The following is a 19,010-nucleotide window of genomic DNA, read 5'->3' on the forward strand; positions in this document are numbered from 1 at the left end:
TGCTAAGGACAGAGAATTAATTAATGTGCCTTGCCATTCAGAGCTCATTAGAACGAAGGCACATTCAGTCCCTTTTTTACTGAAGCCGCCTGGGGAAAACCTGGGACTACAGGTGAAGAGGGGCAGCAGGGGAAAGTCAGCGGGAGGAAAGCAGGACTTACCCCTTCCTTCACTTGTTCATGCTCCTCATGCCTGCGGCTCCTTTGACGCTTCAAGACCAAAAGCGTAGAGGGCAGGGAGTGCAAGGCAGAATCGGTAGGCGGCCAGCGACAGCGGTTGGCGCTGCCGACTGTTGCCTTTCTTTAGACCCCACTTCACTGACACTAACACTATAAGGCATGACAGGAGTTTCAGAACCCCATGTGACCTCCCTAAACGTCCCAGGCAGTTCAGCTGAGAGGCTTAATGGTGGTCTTGTTTTTGCCTCCTTTTGATAATTGCCTGACCAACTCTATTCAAAGCTATAGTAAAGAGCACCTTTGTTTTATACCTGAGCGCACTTTCAGAATTTATCCGTGCCGGTCCTGTTTTCCAGATTTCATCTTCAGGTCCTCAGGTATGGCGTGGAGATCTTGCCTCACCTCTGCTGCCTGCCTGGTGCAGTTAGCCGATGTCTTCTGTATACGTTTTATATGGAAAAAATAATAATGTTCTTAAGATAAAGCTGATATATTGGCACTCCAGACATCAGTGGGGGTGTTATTTTGGCAGGCTTAATCCTGACTTGTGATGTCGTGTTGAGCTGTGTCAGCATTCCTACCCTTCACTGCTTAGAAACCAAACACAGGCTGTTTGTCTTCTCCGAAGAAGTTTTTTGAAATGCTTGAGCACCTTTTCGTATGCTGTAGAAGGATTGTATGTTTATCGAGTTTAATTCCCTTTATGCAAAATTAATTACTTTTCAAAAGAGTTGTCAGGCTAAGGTGACAATCCTGGGCACATTTACCTGGGGATAAACCCAGTTGAACTCAGCAGAGCTTACCTCTGAATAGACATGCATAGAACATCCTTCAGGTTTCATTAGAAGTATTGCTGCCTATTTGGAGTAGTTCTCAGTGTCAAAGTTGGCTGTTCTTTATTTTGCATTTAGGCTGAATTGAGTGAGTTACGAAGCACCATCATAAATCTTTTAGATCCTCCTCCAGAGGTATCTGCTCTGATCAATAAGTTGGACTTTGCCATGTCTACCTACCTGCTCTCCGTGTACCGACTCGAATGCATGAGGTATGTTTTCAATCCCCACTTATGGAGTCCATGAATTTAGTTTCTGGTATGCTGTGCATTTTGATCCCATTCGAATAAAGAAGAACACCCAGAATTAGCACGTTTCAACTTGGTACAAGATTGTAGGCCAATAACCCATCAGAGCTTATGCCAATATCCTCACTGTACTTAGTTAATTTCCATTCTATTCTTTTCTTAGAAGCTTCAAAAATAGCATGAGCAGGGGTGTGCAAATTCCCTCCAGCTCAAACTGAGACTCAATTAAGCTTTCTCAGCGTTTCTGCCAAAATCTAATTTGGAAAACTACCAGCCCATAATCCTCATGGAGAAAGGCCACTTTGCAGGTTATTTACAGAGAAGGGTGAGGTGGGGCAGCTCCTCTGTTAAAATGAGACCCCCATTACATCTCTGATACCTGTTCCTTGGTGTGAAATGCACTGCTGATGCTTGGTCTTGTAGGGTACTGCGTTCAACAGATCCAGACCGTTTCCAGGTGATGTTTTGCTACTTTGAGGATAAAGCTATTCAAAAAGACAAATCAGGTATGACCAAGCCGATTTTGTTTGACCTAGTTTGGCCACAACTTTGCGCCCAGCCATAACAGAACATTTGCTAAGTCTCCTTGCATGTGATTTTACAAAATTGTTGAGGGGGAGAAAAATAATAAAGCTAAGGCTGCACTGGAGGCATAGATAGTTCTTGGTAATTCCAGGTAAGTGTATGTATTAAGATGTAGGTATATGAGGGATCCAAAGCATTCTCCTTGTTAACTTGACCGAGAAGAGTCAACTTCCAAAGTTACAGGGAGAGAAGAGTAACAAAAACAAACCAGTCTAGGATTTCTTCTTCTTAAATGCTATGCTATTTTCTCCTTTCAGGTATGATGCAGTGTGTAATAGCTGTTGCAGATAAGGTGTTCGAAGCTTTCCTCAGCATGATGGCTGACAAAGTAAGTTTACCTGATGGTGAAAACAAAAGAAGGCTTACAGCAGGCTGCATCTTGGGGCAACCAAAACCTAAAGTGCATTTGGAAACAATTCTTGACATAGGGTGTGGCAGGCCTGACTTTGGAGCAGTCAAATTAGCCAACAAGTGCCCCATGGGAAAGATGAGAAGAGCTCTCAAGAAAGAGTGTTGGAACCTGTTAAGAGATAGGAGGATGGGGGTTCCCATCTGTTGGTCGAGTCCTGCTGTGCTCCTGGACCAACTCTCCTCTGAGCTCAGAACGCAGGCCAAAGTAGTGGTGCACTCCACCTAGGCCTTGATGAGGCCCACAGAACAGTGATGGTTTTGGAAATGGGCAGGTGGAGCTGTCTCTGTCCCTGCCCCGTCACCAATCCTTTGCACGCCATCCAAAAAAGTTTCAGAATGGCCCTGGACTTCTAATACTGGAAGAGCCTTAGGGTAGCCAGTTATAGAAGCTCTTCTCATATTGTATATGAAAAATTTGAGGCAGAACGATACAGGCTGGAATAGGGTAAAGGAGGCAGAGTAGCCCAGAAATGAGAGACAATTGGTGTGCGGCATGAGCATGAGGGTCGTTCACATGACGGGTGGAAAGCCATGGCGTGACTCTCCCAGCACACTGCCCCTCTGTTTCCTCTGCTTTGGATGTGGCGGAAAAGTGGTGATACGTTGGTAACTTGAAGAAGTATCCAGTGATTATATTAACACAGGGGTTGTTCTGGAGAATTGCCTACTTTGCAAAACACCCATAAATGAAATAACCTTTCCAGGAAGAAAATTTGGCAAACGATAATTTAGGATCTACCAAGTATGTGCAAACATGTTTTTAGTGAGCAATGATTAAATACAGAATGAGACTATTTACATGCACAAGGCACTGCTCATTATTTCTGCACTGTCCTTAATGTGAATAGTTCAGAATAAACAAAAATAGCACTCTGACTTACGACGCAAAGGGCTTCCAAAGGATCTGTTTTTTACTGCCCAATCCTATGCATGTTTACTCAGAACTGCATCCCACTATGATCTATAGGTCTTACTCCTGGAAAAGTGTGCACAAGCAATTATTTATCACTTTAAATAGCAATTGTCATGGTTCTCTTTCTTTTGCGTAGCCTAAAACGAAAGAAAATGAAGAGGAGTTGGAAAGACATGCTCAGTTCTTGCTGGTGAATTTTAACCACATTCATAAGAGGATCCGGCGGGTTGCAGATAAATACTTATCAGGCCTTGTAGATAAGTAAGTACTTACTAATGCTCTTATCATGCATCCTCTTTCATCTCAGTATGTTGGCACCATGGCACAATAGTTTGAATGCACTGTGTCACCCCTGGTAGGGAAGAACCATGGCTCAGTGACAGAGGGCATCTTTCAAGGGCAGAAGGCAGGTGATAAGATCTCTGTCCTGCATCCCAGAGAAGCAGTCAGACCAGACTCTGTGTGTGTGTGTGTGTGTGTGTGTGTGAGAGAGAGAGAGAGAGAGAGAGGAGAGAGAGAGAGAGAGAGAGAGAGAGAATGCTTCTCTTATTAGTATAAATGCATTTGGAGAACATTTCCTGTTACATATTTGTGGAGACAGAAAAGATTGCTGTTTTCTGCCACAAATGTAAATGCTCAATGTGAACTCCTCTTTCATTCAAAGAGAGAGAGAGAGAGAGTTGTCGCAAAGGAGCATACTATAAAAGATTAAGGACAGGTCAGTATATGCAGATGGTATGATCTCTGATTATTTTGAAATCTTTATTTGGTTAACTGGGAAAATAGGTGAAATCGTTTATTTATTTGCCCTATTTTATTTTGTTCCTCAGCCATAGAAAAGCATATATATCCATGCTAATTCATGTGGAAAAGCAGGATTGCCCAGCTTCTTATTGTAATGCATGCATTTCTTTAGTGAGCTTGCCTTCTATTTCTGGTCAGTAATTCACAGTACATAGGAAGCCTATTATATTTATTTAGGGCCCAATACTATGCATGGGAAAAAGCTCAATAACAACCACCATATCCTCCAGACAACATGTCAAAACCTGCGCTGGATTCTGCCCTTAAGTTCAGAGTTCTAATACGCAGTGAGAGCTGCAGCTTCGTAAATGGAGGCACCTCGTATGCACATGTGTCTTTTTCATTTTTGTTTTCAGGTTTCCTCATTTACTGTGGAGTGGAACTGTGCTGAAGACCATGCTAGATATCCTCCAAACTCTCTCACTGTCTCTGAGTGCAGTAAGGATTTCTGTTTTGTTTTGTTTTGTTTTGTTTTGTTCTGTTTTGTTTTTGTTTCCAGATTATTTCAAAGTCCATTGCTAGTGGCTGAGCTGATAATCTTTATATTTCGCAAGAGGTACCTAAAAAAAAGCTTGTGTTTTGCAGAATGGTAGTATAGTTATGCTGGAAAGTACAAAATAGTCTTTTTCAGGATTAAGGGTACAGTTCTATGCATGTTTAGTCTGAGAAGGGTCCTACAACTTCCTCCTAACTGAAGCATGCTAGGAGATGATAGTGTTTTCTGTCTAAGCATGAATAGGTTGCTTCTTAAAGGACTTAAGAAGTTCCTGTAATCTTCTAGTTTGGGGATTTTCTGTTATTTTCTTGAAATCTGTGTGGTTCACATACCAGCAAGCAGAACATCAAGAAAACATTCCTCAGGTAACAATTCAGGCTTAGCTGCCTGTCCACCCAAAAGCAAGCATTTGGGATGAGGTGGCATAAATAGAAAAATTGCAAAGCTGCAGCAGTTTTGAAAGAACACTGCTGGTGTCAGGACAGGAGCATAATTAGCCATTTTTATGCAGTGCCAGCAGAAGCAACCATATACAAGTAATATATAGTACTAATGTGTATCCAGAATTGCCAGTTTTTGCCTTTCCACAGAATGCTGCATTCCCTTCCATCAACAGCTTCCTTCCCCTTTCCCCAACCACTCTTCATTCTGTAGCCATGGAACCTCTTCAGTGCTTACTTGGCTGTTTTGGGTTTTTAATTTTGATTTATCTCCCTAAAGGTAGCTTGTCCTTCTGCGAAGTTCGAGCTTTCCCCCAAACGTGCCAAACCCTCTTTTGTTTCTCAGTGTCCCGGCTCGGGCACTTAGCACCTGAGTTGACTCCTAAAGAGCATAGTGGTGAGGAAGATTGTTGGCGTACCCTGTTGGGTGCATCACTGAAATACTTCGTCACGTTGGCATTCCTTAGAACAGCCTTCCCCAACATGGTGACCTTCAGAGGCATTTGGACTGGAATTCCCAGAATTCCTATCCAGCTGGGCCATTGACTGGGTGTTCTGGATGTTGCAGTCCAAAGATGTCTGGAAGGCACAAGGTTGGGGAAGCCTGCCTTAGAACGATAGAAAAAGCAAGTCTCGTTAAGAAGTTGACTTTCTCTTTCAGGACATTCACAAGGACCAACCGTATTATGACATTCCAGATGCCCCCTACAGAATTACCGTTCCTGATACATACGAAGCTAGGGAGGTAAATATTCCAAACTGTAGACAAACAATTTTAACTTTCCTGGAGATGTATGTTCTTGCTTCTGCAGCCTGTTGTAGCTGGAAAAGTGTCAGTTTAGTAAAGCCAGGCTCCTAATTTTTCTTCACAATAATTTGGAACGTTTTGGCTTCACAATCTTCCAATACAGCAGTATTGAACTTTTTGCTTCCAAGGTCATTTTTTGGAAGATGTACTAGTATTGTAGCAGGGATACATTTACGCTGCTACATGGGGTGGAGAAGTGAAATCCTATCTTCTGTGTCTATCCAGTACACCTGTTTTGTATCTAAGATGTTCCTGCATAGGAATAGCGATTGAATATGGTTTACATGTGGGCTGGAGTTCTGTGATTCATATTCTGTAGCACAAATCTAGATATTGCCAGCAGAATCCCAGTTGGCAAGTTGGATTTTCTGCACGTGGACCCAGTCTAGCCCAAGGTTTGCTTTATTATCGGACATAAGAACTGATTTACTGGCTGGCTGTTTTATACCTCTCCTGCTAGAGCATAGTAAAGGATTTTGCTGCACGTTGTGGAATGATTCTCCAAGAAGCCATGAAATGGGCCCCTTCAGTCACCAAATCCCACTTGCAGGTAACAGCTACAAGATAATGTGACTGTCTTATTGTCCCAAGTGTGTCTAAAGTTTTGGATTGGCCTTCTCAATGGCCATGCTAGCCGAGAACAGTAGCTAGACTGCACCAGTTTGGAGAAGGGTTGCTTTTTAATACAACATCTGGCGGTATCACATCTTAAAGGAGAATCTTCTCTCTCCTGGCACCCATAGCGGGGATGCTTCTTGTAAGTTAACACCTGCAAAGATGAGTGTATCATCTCAAAGAGTGGCCAACAATTTGCAGTTGGAATATGAAGCAAGGAGAGCACAGAGTTCTCTAGCTGGAGTGACTTCGAAAGGGAAGGAGCCCATCCTGTCCCTGGGCAACCTGCTGCAGAAATAAAGCAAATGTTGCAGGCAGCCGAAGTCTCCTTCTCATCTCCAAAGGGGACTGAACTTGGTAGAACTGCTCTGGGGCACCTCCTTGCTCAGGGGGGAGTTGGGCATGGGACTGGCCAGTCCGCCGAGCAAGGCAACGGGCAGCACTCGAAGATGGCTTCCACTACAGCATGCGTCTCCCTTCCTCTTTCAGGAATATCTGAACAAGCATCAGAACTGGGTGTCTGGCTTGTCGCAGCACACGGGGCTGGCCATGGCCACAGAAAGCATCCTCCATTTCGCAGGCTACAACAGGCAGAACACTACCCTGGGGGTGAGTGCGAGCAGCAGCCTGCTTGGTTGCGTGGCTGGTGTGGCCATGTGTGCTTTGCTGACCATTGTGGGACCATTTCGCATGGCAGAGACACTGCCCTCTGTGGAGTTACAGTTGGCGTAAGTCACGGTGATGATGAAAGCACTGGGCTATGAAGTTGCACTTTGAAGTCGGGGCTCTGTGTTTGGTGGGATTCACTGCCGCGGGGATTGGTGATGAGCACTGACTCACTTATAAAGGGTTTGTGCAAATGCACAGATGGGTTGTTATGAGATTAAGATGGTTGGGGGGAGGATTTTGCAAGAATTCCTTAAAGGAAGAAAGGTGGGATATAAATGCAATGAACAAGAGAACCAAATAGCAAGGGTTAGTCATGTTGAAAACATTTTGCTGCTGAGTGCCTGTGGCTGGGAGGAGAGCCGTCGCTGTCCTGACCTGCTTGTGATTGTTCTGGACACGTCTGGTCAGTCACTTTGGCCAAACTGAGTGCTGGACTAATGGTCTGATCCAAGAGAGTTGCTGTTCTCTGCTTAGAGTTCCCATTTCTTGCACTATCCAGTCCTGCCAACTGGCTGCAATTTGGATCTGTATCGTTAACCAGAAATGGCAGATTGTGTGGGGTGTCTGAACCTGGGAGAAAGGCAGGTTGCTTCAGTCAGCCTCGCGAGAGACAAAAACTGAACCGAGCGCTTCCTGGCCTGTCGCCTTGTCTCTGCCTAGGCACAGTGCCCCCCAGTTCCCGGTGATGGGGTGCAGGGCAGACCAAATGCGAACAGACCAATGTGCTCTTTTGTGTTTTGTCTGCTCGACGTTCCAGGGTTCTTCTGGGTTCCTCAGGGGCCCCTCTCTTTACAAAAACCTAAAGAGCCATTGTATGTCATTTGCAGGCCACCCAGTTAACTGAAAGGCCTGCCTGTGTGAAGAAAGACTATTCCAACTTCATGGCGTCTCTTAACCTGCGCAATCGCTACGCTGGGGAAGTAAGTGCAACACTGGTATAACTCCCAAGAGACGAGGGTGTGTGTCTCGCTAGGCACGCGTTAAAATTGGGAACAGGAGCTGTGTGCAGCTTTGCAAGCCACTCTGAGGCTGCTCAGCAGTTTGTATCCACCCTTCCTTGGGGTTTAAAGGCTGGCTGAGGAGTCTTGAACTTGCTCCAAGTCTCGGAGAAGCTTGCAAAATAGCAGGAGGTCCCACAGCTTGTTCCAAGTATCTGTGAAACTCAGGTTCGAGTCTGGGAAATCTCAAAGCTCCAGGCCGACCTGTTCAAAAGTGCAGGCGCTTGACAGTCGTGAACATACACATGGACCCTTGCAGACAAGATGCTTCTATTACTGCTCTTCAGAAGGGAAGTGTGGGGAATACAGACCTCTCTTTGGCATTCTTTGACTCTGCTTCAAAGCTTTTATCAGCAACCAAATAATCTGAAAAGAATGGTGTAATCTTCAAGATACATGCGTGCGTGTGTGTCTCACTTTTCAAAGATTTTCTGATGCATATTAATTGAGGGAAAGTCTCTTTAACAGGTGGCTGGGATGATTCATTATTGCAATGCTACAGGACGCACGTCGGACCTTAATAAGCTAATGGTCAAGCAGCTCAACGATGCGCTGGAACCAGGCCAGCCAGAACACTACACGCGAGCCATGTTTAAGTTGACTGCATTGTTAATAAGCAGCAGAGGTAACAGTCTTGGTGGGGGGTGGGGGCATTCTTAATTAATCATTTCATTTATAAACCAGTTTTTAAAACAAATCATGCCTGTTGGTTGACTGGGAAATGATCATTCATCTTCCTACCACAGGATGGTGTGAAGGAGGACTATTTTAGTAAGTGAGACCCCAATGAAAGGTTGCAGCATCCCACACCCCCAACAGGGTGCCTTCCACTAGGATATTCTATTCCACCCGCTATCAGCCTTTTCCTTTCTATGGCTGTTCAGCACGCTCTATCTTCTTAAGTCCTGCCTGCTTGTTTCTTTGCCCCAGGAGCTTTTATTTAAAAAAAAGGGGGGGATACTTTTTCAAACCTCAGAGTTTTGCTGAGCTTGCTGGTAGCTTCCTCTTGTTTCTCTGGTACACTGTATTGATTCTGGGTCTCTTGGCACCCATTGTTTGAGTGGTTGGGGGAAAAGACATCCTGCTGATCCAGACCTGTTATTAAGACCTGGGATCCAATATTGTTGTATTTTATTATTTGCAGCCAGTGTGGACGGTCAATTTGTTTATGTTGTAAGCTGTCCAGAGACGCAAGTAATTGGACAGCATACAAATTTTATAAGTAAGTAAGAAAGAAAGATTAACAGATCCTGTCAGGGATAGCCAAACAACATATAGTGGTTATTGACTAAATAGAATATCTGATATGTAGCTATACTATAGAGGCAAGGGGTTAATAAGAAATGTAAGATTAAAATCTCTTGACAGGTTAGTAGTTTGTTATGTTTTGGGAATAGTCTACAGATTTTCTTTATCGGTGGTGCGATTTACTTTGTTCTTGGCCTGTAGTGTTTCACCAAACATAATGAACTAGTTGGGATTGTCCAGACCATGTTGGTGCGATAAGTATAAAGCTGTACATTTTGAAGCATAAAATCCCCGCACAGTTGTGCCTCAAAGCATTAACTTACAATGCTATACATAAAACAGCAAAAATGCGCATTAGGGAACGTGTGTGTGATTGTTTTGTGTTGCAGACACTGACCCGCAGCTCTTGCATCACCTCTGTTGGGGCCCCCTGCGAATGTTCAGTGAACATGGCATGGAAACAGCCATCGCTTGCTGGGAATGGCTGCTCGCTGCCAAGAATGGGATAGAGGTGCCGGTAAGGAGAGCAGGAGCTCCTGTTACACCGCTGTGTGCGTATTTATTCGACAGTGTTCAGCTGGGATTGCTGAATCGTAACCCTCTCTTGGGTTGTAGACAGAGGTGTTTCTCAAGGAGAAACCTGGAATAAAATCAGACCAGGGCAATGGTTGTGGCGAAAACCATCCGTTGATTTCGCTGAGTTCAGAATGCTGTTTTCTCCAGCCGAGTGGAAGAGGCTATCCTGAACAATTTTTCTTTTGTCACTCATCATGGAAGAGGGCTTTTTGAACCATCGGTGCCTTCATCTGGCTAATTTGTGGCTTTCAGCATGGCTGTTGCGTGAGCCGCTAAGCAGGCTCAGAGCAGAATTTCCACTGAATGTACAAAGCAAGCATTCTTTCTCCATGGGGTGGCAATGGGGCAGGGCATCCGTAAGGGGCAGCCCCACCTTCTTGTATGCTCATTCATTGTGGAGGGAGGCAAGAGGTAACTCAGAATCACCACTGGCTTTTCTGTGAGAGGGAAAGGGCTTCTTGGCCCCGCAGGAGTTGGAGAACCACAGATGTATCTCCTCATGTGCAACGAGGTTGATTGACGTGTCACTTTGGCCAATGGGAGGCTTTGGCTAGGGGCATGTTGCGCTTGCATTTTTCCAGACTTGGACTGTATTGTATTCAATTTAATAATAATAGTTTAATTTTCTGGAGTATCCCCATGGGCTGGGGAAAGGCCATCAGCTCTCTGGGAATGGGAAATAATTTGAAATTCCTTTGAAAAGAACATCTGTTGCTTTTGAAAGACATGGGTGGACAAACACAGTGTCCCCTTAATATCTTAGGAAGCTGACTGAGTTCCTGACCTGTGCTTGGATATCTGCAGAAGAATGCATAGAATCAAAGAGTTGCATTTCTGAGTTCTGTTTTTAAGAGTAAGGTCTGCAACCTGGAAATAAGTGTCCTTTTCTTCCTAGTTCATGCGAGAAATGTCAGGGGCCTGGCAAATGACCGTGGAGCAGAAATTTGGCCTGTTCTCTGCAGAGCGAAAAGAAGCAGATCCGTTAGCCGCCTCAGAAGAGAGTCAGCCCAGGCCGTGTCCGCCAGAGGTTACACCGCATTACATCTGGATAGAAGCAAGTACTGCTCCTCTGAAATATGCTGGCTTTGTACAGTAGTGGTGGAGTGAAGGAGGCATCACTGAGGGGGCGGAGCTGTGGCAACTCTGCATCTCTGGAGCCTTGCCTTCTCCCCCCACCCCTTTGATTTTCTGACCTGGCCTCCACACTCAGTGGCCTTGCATTAACGGGAATACGTACATAAGCGTGATTCACATCACAAGATGAGCCAAAGGCCCATCCAGTGAAGCACCCTGTTTCCCACTGGCAGCCACTGGGAAGCCCAGAAGCCAGGCTGAAAGGCAACCGGACAGCAGATTTTCATAAAAGTGAAGGAAAGCAGTAGCCCGCTCCTCCTCCTCCTCCTCCTCCTCCTCCTCCTCCTCCTCAGCGGCTGGTATTCTGTGGCATGTTCCCTTTGACCCTGGATGCTGATGTAGAGGCATTGAGACCAGTCGTTGTCTTCGGACCTTCCCCGTGAATGTATCCTTTGCCCCTTTAGGTCTGTCCTGTGTACAAACAGGTGCCACCATGTCTTGACAGCAGATTCTGTACATTTAAAATAAGCACGTGTGTGTGTGTGTGTGTGAGAGAGGGAGAGGGAGAGGGAGAGGGAGAGGGAGAGGGAGATTAAGTGTTTATTTCCATTTACACAGTTTCTGGTGCAAAGGTTTGAAATTGCGAAGTACTGCAGCTCAGACCAAGTGGAAATCTTCTCCAGTTTACTTCAGCGATCTCTGTCTCTCAATATTGGAGGATCCAAGGGCAGCATGAACCGGCACGTGGCAGCTATTGGGCCACGCTTCAAGTAAGCCAGTGCCCTACTTTGTCGCTGGAGGTAGTGGCAGTGGCAGCACGTGCTGGGCATTTCAGAGGCAGAGGATGGGATAGGTTGGTTTACACCCGACGCATTATTTCCAGGTGGACAAGGGTGTGCGTGGCAGTTTTATCCCATCCTGCTCTTAAGCAGTTTGTTCACTTCCAAGGTGGTGCTGCCTTCCCCATTTTATTCTCACCGCAACCCTGTGAACTAGGACGAGAAGAAGTGACTGGCCAGGGTCATCCAGTGGGTTTCATGGCTGATGGGATATGAACTCCGGCCTCCCCAGTCTCAGTCTAGCTACTCTTATCAAAGATGCTGGACTGCACGCAGCAACTTCTGAAAAAGTCTCTGATAGCGGGTCCAGTGGCCCTGTCCTCTGTCTAATCTGCGCCATCCTTTTGATGGCACTTCTGAAGATGCTTCTGGAGGGATGATTGCTGCATTGTTGCTACTTCCCACTTTCCCCCTCTTGTGAGGGGCCCGAGATGGCTGGTGTAGGCTTGGTAATAGGCTTCTTAGCCCAGATTGGTGATACTCGAGCCATTTGCTCCCTGAGGACAGAGAAGGAAATGTCACTACTTCTGTATTGTTTAGGCTGCTCACTCTGGGACTGTCCCTGCTCCATGCTGATGTGGTTCCCAATGCAACCATTCGCAATGTCCTGCGAGAGAAGATTTACTCAACGGCTTTTGATTACTTCAGGTATTACCATTTTTCTCCTCCTTACCTCAAAGAATAGGGTGCATAAAAGAGAGAATCCAAAAGGGTCTCCTGTGTTCAATATTAGCATCATGATAAGATGTTGCAATCCTGTGTGTTCAAGTGGTTGCCCTGAAAGGATTTAGGACTTAAAATTTGAGAGGGCTGCTGCTTTGAACTGTTCATATATGGCGTCTTGTTTGGACAGAATGCTAAATAATGGCTTAGTGCTTCGTGAACAAGCTTTAGGACCGTGTGTGACTTCCTCCCCTTCCATCTTTGGCATAGTCACAAGGCGGAGAGTGTAGATTCTAGTTAGCTAGAATTTGTCATTACGACTGAACCCAGACAAACTGTGGTTTGCCTTAACTGATATGGCTATGTTGTTGTTGTTACGTTGCATTTGTATCCACCATTTTTCCTCTTGAATGAAACCCAGCGCAGCTTGTGTAGCTCCATTTTATCCTCAGAACAATAACCTTGTGAGGTAGGTTGAGCTGAGAGTCTGCAACTGGCTCAAAATCACCCAACGAGCTTCGTGGTTGAGTAGGGACTAGAACCAGGATCCCCCCAGGTCCTCAGTCCATCATTCTAACCATCACACCACACTGCCTCTCAATGGAACGAGCCAACTTCAAACCATGGTTTATTATTCTGGCTTGTTTCCCTATCCCAGACATGGAGAACCTGTGTCCCTGCAAATCAAGTTGGACTCCAGCCCCCATTTGCCCCAACCAGCTTGACCAGTGATTGGGGACCATGGAAGTTATCATCCAGCAACATCTGGAAGGCTGCACATTCCCTACCCTAATCTTAAACCATGGTTAAATTTAACTGTAACTGAGAACTGACTAATTGAAAATGGAAGTGAAGGCATCTGATCTTCTCCCTGAAGGAGGAGGGTAGTCTTACGTCCAGGCCAGCCCATTGCCCCCTGCCTGTAGCACCTGTTTAATGGTACTTCTTCTGCTCTGTGTTCAAGCTCTGCCCCGAAGTGTCCAACCCAAGGTGAGAAAAGGCTGCGCGAAGATATCATCCTGTTAATCAAGTTCTGGACGGCAATGTTCTCGGACAAGAAATATTTAACGGCCAGCCAGCTTGTGCCTCCCGGTGAGTGTTAAGCCATCAACGATTTCTCTTTCCTTTTTGAAGTAGTTTGGCTCCGGGTTGGAATGCGTTGTTTTTCTGTTTAGATAATCAAGACACACGGAGCAACTTGGACATCACCGTCGGCTCTCGGCAGCAGGCCACGCAGGGCTGGATCAACACATACCCATTGTCCAGTGGCATGTCAACGATGTCTAAAAAGTCAGGTCTGTCTCACACGAAGTGGCTTTATCCCGAGAATGACTAAACCTCTGTTTCGCGTGCCATTTTATCTCCCCCACCATGGAAGTGTTCACCTGGAAGACGTCCGTGCTTGCGGCGCAAGGTGCAGCGCCAGTGATCTTTGCCACTGTAGCCACCGTGCCTCATGCCCTGCATTTCACCCAGGCTTCTCCTTCCAGCTGCTCAGATGAAGCAGCTGAGAGCTGGAGGGAAGTGGTGCTGTTTGGATATAGGCCAGCCACCTGCTGCCCCCACTGTCCTGCTCTCTCCAAGGCCGGGTTGTGATCTTGGAGAGGCAGCTGCAGGAGTTCTTTCAGTGTCATCTGTGAGGGGGCAGCGTAGGGGCTTGGCCTTCAAGATCCTAGCACCAAGGTCACAGGTCCAGCTCCACCCCTCCACCAGTTGTTGTGCCCTTGCTTCGGTCCTGCCTTCCCTCCACAGAGTGGAAGGCTACTTCCATAGCGTATACCCTGGTCTAAAGTAACATGTGCAAGCTACAGTGAGACTTGGGTTCATTACTTTTCCTCCTCCAGTGCCACCAGGAAGGGGATTTCTGAAAACGTTGGCATGTGTCTTTTGTTAACCACAGTTGGTTGTGTCATATGGAGCCACAAACAATGGTTAATGCTAGCAATGTCCAGTTTTGAACAAGCCCACATCTCTTGAGGTGTCACCACTGGCAGTAAGAGCTCTAAGTTTAAATATACCAGCATTTTGGCCTCTACTCTGTTCGGCTTCGGCCTTGCTCGCTGCTGGGCCGCTGGCCGCTTGGGGAGCTCCCAAGGGCTTCTTTGCAACAGGATTCCGCGGCAACAGCTTCAGCGTCCCCATCCCAAAGCAGACCGTGAAAGCAACTGAGAAGGCTCTCTTTTCTTTTCAAGGGATGTCCAAGAAGACCAACAGAGGTACCCAGCTACACAAGTACTACATGAAGAGGAGGACGCTGCTGCTGTCACTGCTGGTAGGCTCCCTGTTCTCCTCGGACATGCCAGATCCGTCTTGGGCGTCACCTCGGAGCCGCGATCCCTGCTGCACATACTGATCATACAGTATTTTCTCTTTACTGGTCAGCCGTAAAATATTTCCCCTTCTTTCCTTCCTGCACTTCACCTGGTGAAGGCTACAGAGATTGAACGCCTCATCACATGGTACAACCCCCTCTCTTCTCTGGAGCTGGAGCTGGATCAGACCGGAGAGAACAGTGTTGCAAACTGGAGGTCGAAGTACATCAGTCTAAGTGAGAAGCAGTGGAAAGATAATGTGAATCTGGCATGGAGCATTTCTCCTCACCTGGCTGTCCAGCTTCCTACCAGGTGAGCCTCATTTTTGGTAGGAGAGGTGACCTCTTTTCATTGCTCCTCCTGATGTGGTCACTTCACACTTCTGCTTTGGCAGGTCAAAGCCCTACCTCTTTTGTATTAATAAGGTAACTAATGAAAGTTGAAACTTTGCAAAACCAAAGTTCAAATTTCAAGCAGGGACTCATCTGTGGGGATGTGCTTCCAGATTTTTTAAAAAACCCTTGCACTTAGAAAACGGATGTGTCAAGGAGAAGGGTTCCAGACTGGACTTCTCTCCATTTTGCCGACTGTCAACTTTTGTATGGAGGAATGTTATATCATGGGAGCCCCTGCCTGTAGTGTGAAGTGGGAAAGCCCAGTCTCAGGTTGGGTATTAGACCAAAGTCAGCTTCCTTCTTTGTTAGGTGTCTCTTTCATAGCTCGGGCCAGGGCCACACCAGCCTTTGTTCTGAACTGCGCCTCCTTTGGGCCTGATCTGGACGGCCCAATGGCCTTTCTAACCACTTCCTGATAACAAGTAGGGAGACGTGACAGTAGAGAATTCTCACTGCGTTCCAGTAACAGTTTATAATTCCTGGTTGCTGTTAGGTTTAAAAACACAGAAGCCATTGGAATGGAAGTGACCCGCCTTGTTCGTTTGGACCCAGGAGCAGTTAGCGATGTGCCTGAAGCAATAAAGGTAGGCATATTCTGCTTATGTTCCTAATCTGACAAAAAGGTCAGTTGTCGGGTTCTGTGCCCTTAACCAAGGCTATAATAAACCCTGCTTAGCTTGGCGAGGTTGCTGCATCATGTTCTGTCAGAAGAAGCAGTGTTCAGATGAGAACAGGGTAGATCCATGAGCAACAGACATGACCGCACTGTCGTGTTTGGTTTCCCTGCAATTTTTTAAAGTTGACAAAAGCAATTTATTGGTCCTTGGAATTAGGAATTCTGTTTGGGCCTGTGGATGGCTCTTTGGGGGTCAAGTTGTGCTTCTTAAAGTGGCACTCTTCATCAGAAAAGTCTAGTACTCGTAAATACTGCTTCTTTCCAGTTTATGGTTTTAGCATTTGGACAGTTGTATGAAGATTCCACCAGCTCCAGGATGCATGTCCTGGCTTCTTAATCTTTTTTTTCTTGTCCTGCTTCCAGTACCTTGTTACGTGGCACACAATAGATGCCGATGCCCCTGAACTCAGTCACATCCTGTGCTGGACACCAACAGATCCCCCCACAGGCCTTTCGTATTTTTCCAGCATGTATCCTCCTCATCCTTTGACAGCTCAGTACGGAGTAAAAGTCCTTCGATCTTTCCCTCCGGTAAGGAGCTGTTTTGCTTCCCAGAAAGTTTGCTTGTTTCTTTGTTGATTTATAAATGAAGGCATAATCTGCATTACCCATAGTCCAGGATGATTCTCTTAGTTCATAGTTCTAAGAAAACTTAGTTCTAAGAAAGTTCTTAGAATACATTTAGATCCTGGACTTCTTACAACACACAGATTTTTACCAGTGCAAAAAACCCAGAAATGTTTACTGTTAATAAGAGAAATGAAACATTTTCCTAACACATTTTTGCATGTTTTCAGATTTTTTTAATAATCAAGTGAAGTAATGGGCAAATTTTGTTACCCAGTTGACTCATATTCACAAGATAAATTTTTCCTTTGATAAAACATGTATAGCACTTGGCGGCATGAGGTTGGGATTTGGAGAATTTGTCAGAATAATTATCAAGAAGAAATAACAGGTGGTTCTTCTATTTAGCAACTTGTCCAGTAGGAATAAGCAACCACTGTGCAAATGAGTTGGTAGGCTGCTGGAAGTCAGGCAGATTTCTCCATTCCTTCTTTGTCAGTCCTCTTTGTTTCCACCCAAGCCATGAAGAAAGAAAAGCCCCTTCTACAATTAACACAGACACCAAATAGGCCTGTGGAGAAGGGATGGATTCCTCTAGCCTTTTAAGAGAGTAGTAGTCTGTATTGCCATTCCTTTGCCTGTACACAGCCTGGAAGCAAAGGCCTCTTAACTAGTAATTTTCTTCTCATTACCAGTTTGTAACTTTTGTGGGCTTGTTTACAAGGCCATAATGTAAATGTGGGGACTGCAGGTGGCGCAGTGGTTTAAACCACTGTGCTGCTGGGCTGGTTGATCGAAAGGTTGCCAGTTCGAATCTGCACAACGGAGTGAGTTCCCGTTGCTCTGTCCCAGCTCCTGCCAACCTTGCAGTTCAAAAGCATGCAAATGCAAGTAGATAAAAAGGTACCACTTCGGTGGGAAGGTAACAGCGTTCCGTGCACTTCAGTGTTTAGTCATGCCAGCCACATGACCACGGACACTGTCTGCGGATAAACGCTGGCTCCCTCGGCTTGGAAACGGAGATGAGCACCGCCCCCTTAGAGTCAGGCATGGCTGGACTTAACATCAAGGGGAAACCTTTACCTTTACCAATATACATGTTTTTGAAAGTACTATTTCTTCACAGTTGGTAATGCTTGTAAGTAACAGACCAAGTGATGGTGATCAGGAAAGATCTCTTGGAGACAGGATGAATTAAAAATTTTATCTGCACTTGTGTTTTCAAGAAGAATTTCGTTTCCTTTCTACAGGAAGAAAGCCTTAACTGATCTTCTGTTTTCCCTCTCTCCTTGTGTTCCTTATTCCTACCTTTGCAGGATGCCATTTTATTTTACATTCCACAGATTGTCCAGGCACTTAGATATGATAAGGTAAGGAAATGCACATGCCCTCCATTTCTTTCATTCATTCATTCATTCATTGCATGTATTTATCACCTTCAGATCAAAAGCTTCCCGAGACAGCTGATCAAACCTAGATAGAGAAACAAATATTTAAAAAGATACCAAAAAGCTCCTGTTTATACCAGAACTAGCAGCAGTCCAAAAGCCCTCCAGTCAATACCCCAAGTTCTAAAGTCCATTAAAAAGCCCACATCACTCATCTGATGAAGCGGGCACTGTTCACCAAAGCTTATGCTAGGATAAATATGTTAGTCTTTAAGGAGCTGCAAAACAGTCTCGTTTTTGCAGCGGTAGCCCAGCACAGCTGCCCCTCTGGAAATTTTTTAAAAACTGAGATCTCTGGAGCCATACATGTCCCTTACGCCTGCCTGTCCGATGGGCCATGATAGAAGGCAGTGCCCATGCCCTTCGGTGCTGAGTTTAATGCTCTTTCGCCACAGGGCTGGTCACCAAAATTCTCCCTTGTGTGCTGTGCTTATCACAAGAGAGCAGCAAGTGAATCTTCTGCCATCCACTCTGTCAGCAGAGTTGGGGCCTCCCTGCTGTTTTTACGAGTATGTATGGATATTCTCTGGTTCAGTGCCTGGTTTGGCCGTTCTTCTTCCAAGTGCTGAAAGCTCGACGCATATTGATATCTTGACCACACCACTGTGGGGCAGATCATTGGTAATTCTCTTACGTACTTCCTCACCTGAGGAAATAGTTTGTGTAAGAGTAATTTTGCATCTGAATCAGGTATTTTCTGGCTTTGGGTCCACTTTCTTCACCATCTTACTGTAATGGCCCTCTGGGGAAGGTGCCCTTCAATTTAGTTTCTTCTTTTTGTTAGCAACCCACGGCTCCTCATTAAAGGCTTCTGAAAGATGTCTATCAGTCCATTCCCTACTGTGCATCTTTCAACATCATTCACGAAAAATTTAAAAAGCCGTCAGAATGTATGTGCCTGTTGAAAATACCCATAGTGATGCAGTCTAGGAAAGGAAGGCGCAAACAACGGAGATCAGCGTTGTCCCCTGTGACCGGGGTGCAGTCACCATAAAACAGCTGCTTCTGTGCTGCCGAGCTCAACCTCTGGCAGCCTTTCACAATGCTCAGCCCTCGGCAGCCCTGCCGAGCACTTAAACTCAGGGCCGTGGCTTCCTTAGTGGAGCTGATGCATCTCATAGTGCTGCTGCTGCCTTCGACTTTCCCTAGCAGGATTGTCTAGGGAGCAGGTAGACTGATCCTTAAAAAGGCAAAAAAGGATCTCGGCATGGCG

General features: G+C 45.7%; 1 protein-coding gene across 1 annotated transcript in view; it reads left to right on the plus strand.

Annotated features, from left to right (window-relative positions):
- Positions 1-19,010, plus strand: part of PI4KA (phosphatidylinositol 4-kinase alpha) — a 67,995-nt gene that overhangs the window by 36,264 nt on the left and 12,721 nt on the right. Inside the window, exons 22-42 of the mRNA XM_044440481.1 lie at positions 1,091-1,224; positions 1,684-1,766; positions 2,103-2,173; positions 3,306-3,430; positions 4,330-4,411; positions 5,571-5,654; positions 6,178-6,267; positions 6,822-6,941; positions 7,829-7,921; positions 8,468-8,624; positions 9,637-9,764; positions 10,719-10,877; positions 11,516-11,667; positions 12,277-12,384; positions 13,364-13,491; positions 13,575-13,694; positions 14,592-14,671; positions 14,830-15,023; positions 15,600-15,690; positions 16,146-16,313; positions 17,666-17,719. Of these exons, the coding sequence (XP_044296416.1) occupies positions 1,091-1,224; positions 1,684-1,766; positions 2,103-2,173; positions 3,306-3,430; positions 4,330-4,411; positions 5,571-5,654; positions 6,178-6,267; positions 6,822-6,941; positions 7,829-7,921; positions 8,468-8,624; positions 9,637-9,764; positions 10,719-10,877; positions 11,516-11,667; positions 12,277-12,384; positions 13,364-13,491; positions 13,575-13,694; positions 14,592-14,671; positions 14,830-15,023; positions 15,600-15,690; positions 16,146-16,313; positions 17,666-17,719 (2,421 nt within the window). The remainder of the gene's footprint in view (positions 1-1,090; positions 1,225-1,683; positions 1,767-2,102; positions 2,174-3,305; positions 3,431-4,329; positions 4,412-5,570; positions 5,655-6,177; positions 6,268-6,821; positions 6,942-7,828; positions 7,922-8,467; positions 8,625-9,636; positions 9,765-10,718; positions 10,878-11,515; positions 11,668-12,276; positions 12,385-13,363; positions 13,492-13,574; positions 13,695-14,591; positions 14,672-14,829; positions 15,024-15,599; positions 15,691-16,145; positions 16,314-17,665; positions 17,720-19,010) is intronic.

Source organism: Varanus komodoensis, unplaced genomic scaffold, assembly GCF_004798865.1.
Source record: "Varanus komodoensis strain SLA01 unplaced genomic scaffold, ASM479886v1 scaffold38, whole genome shotgun sequence".
NCBI classification, from domain to species: Eukaryota; Metazoa; Chordata; class Lepidosauria; order Squamata; family Varanidae; genus Varanus; species Varanus komodoensis.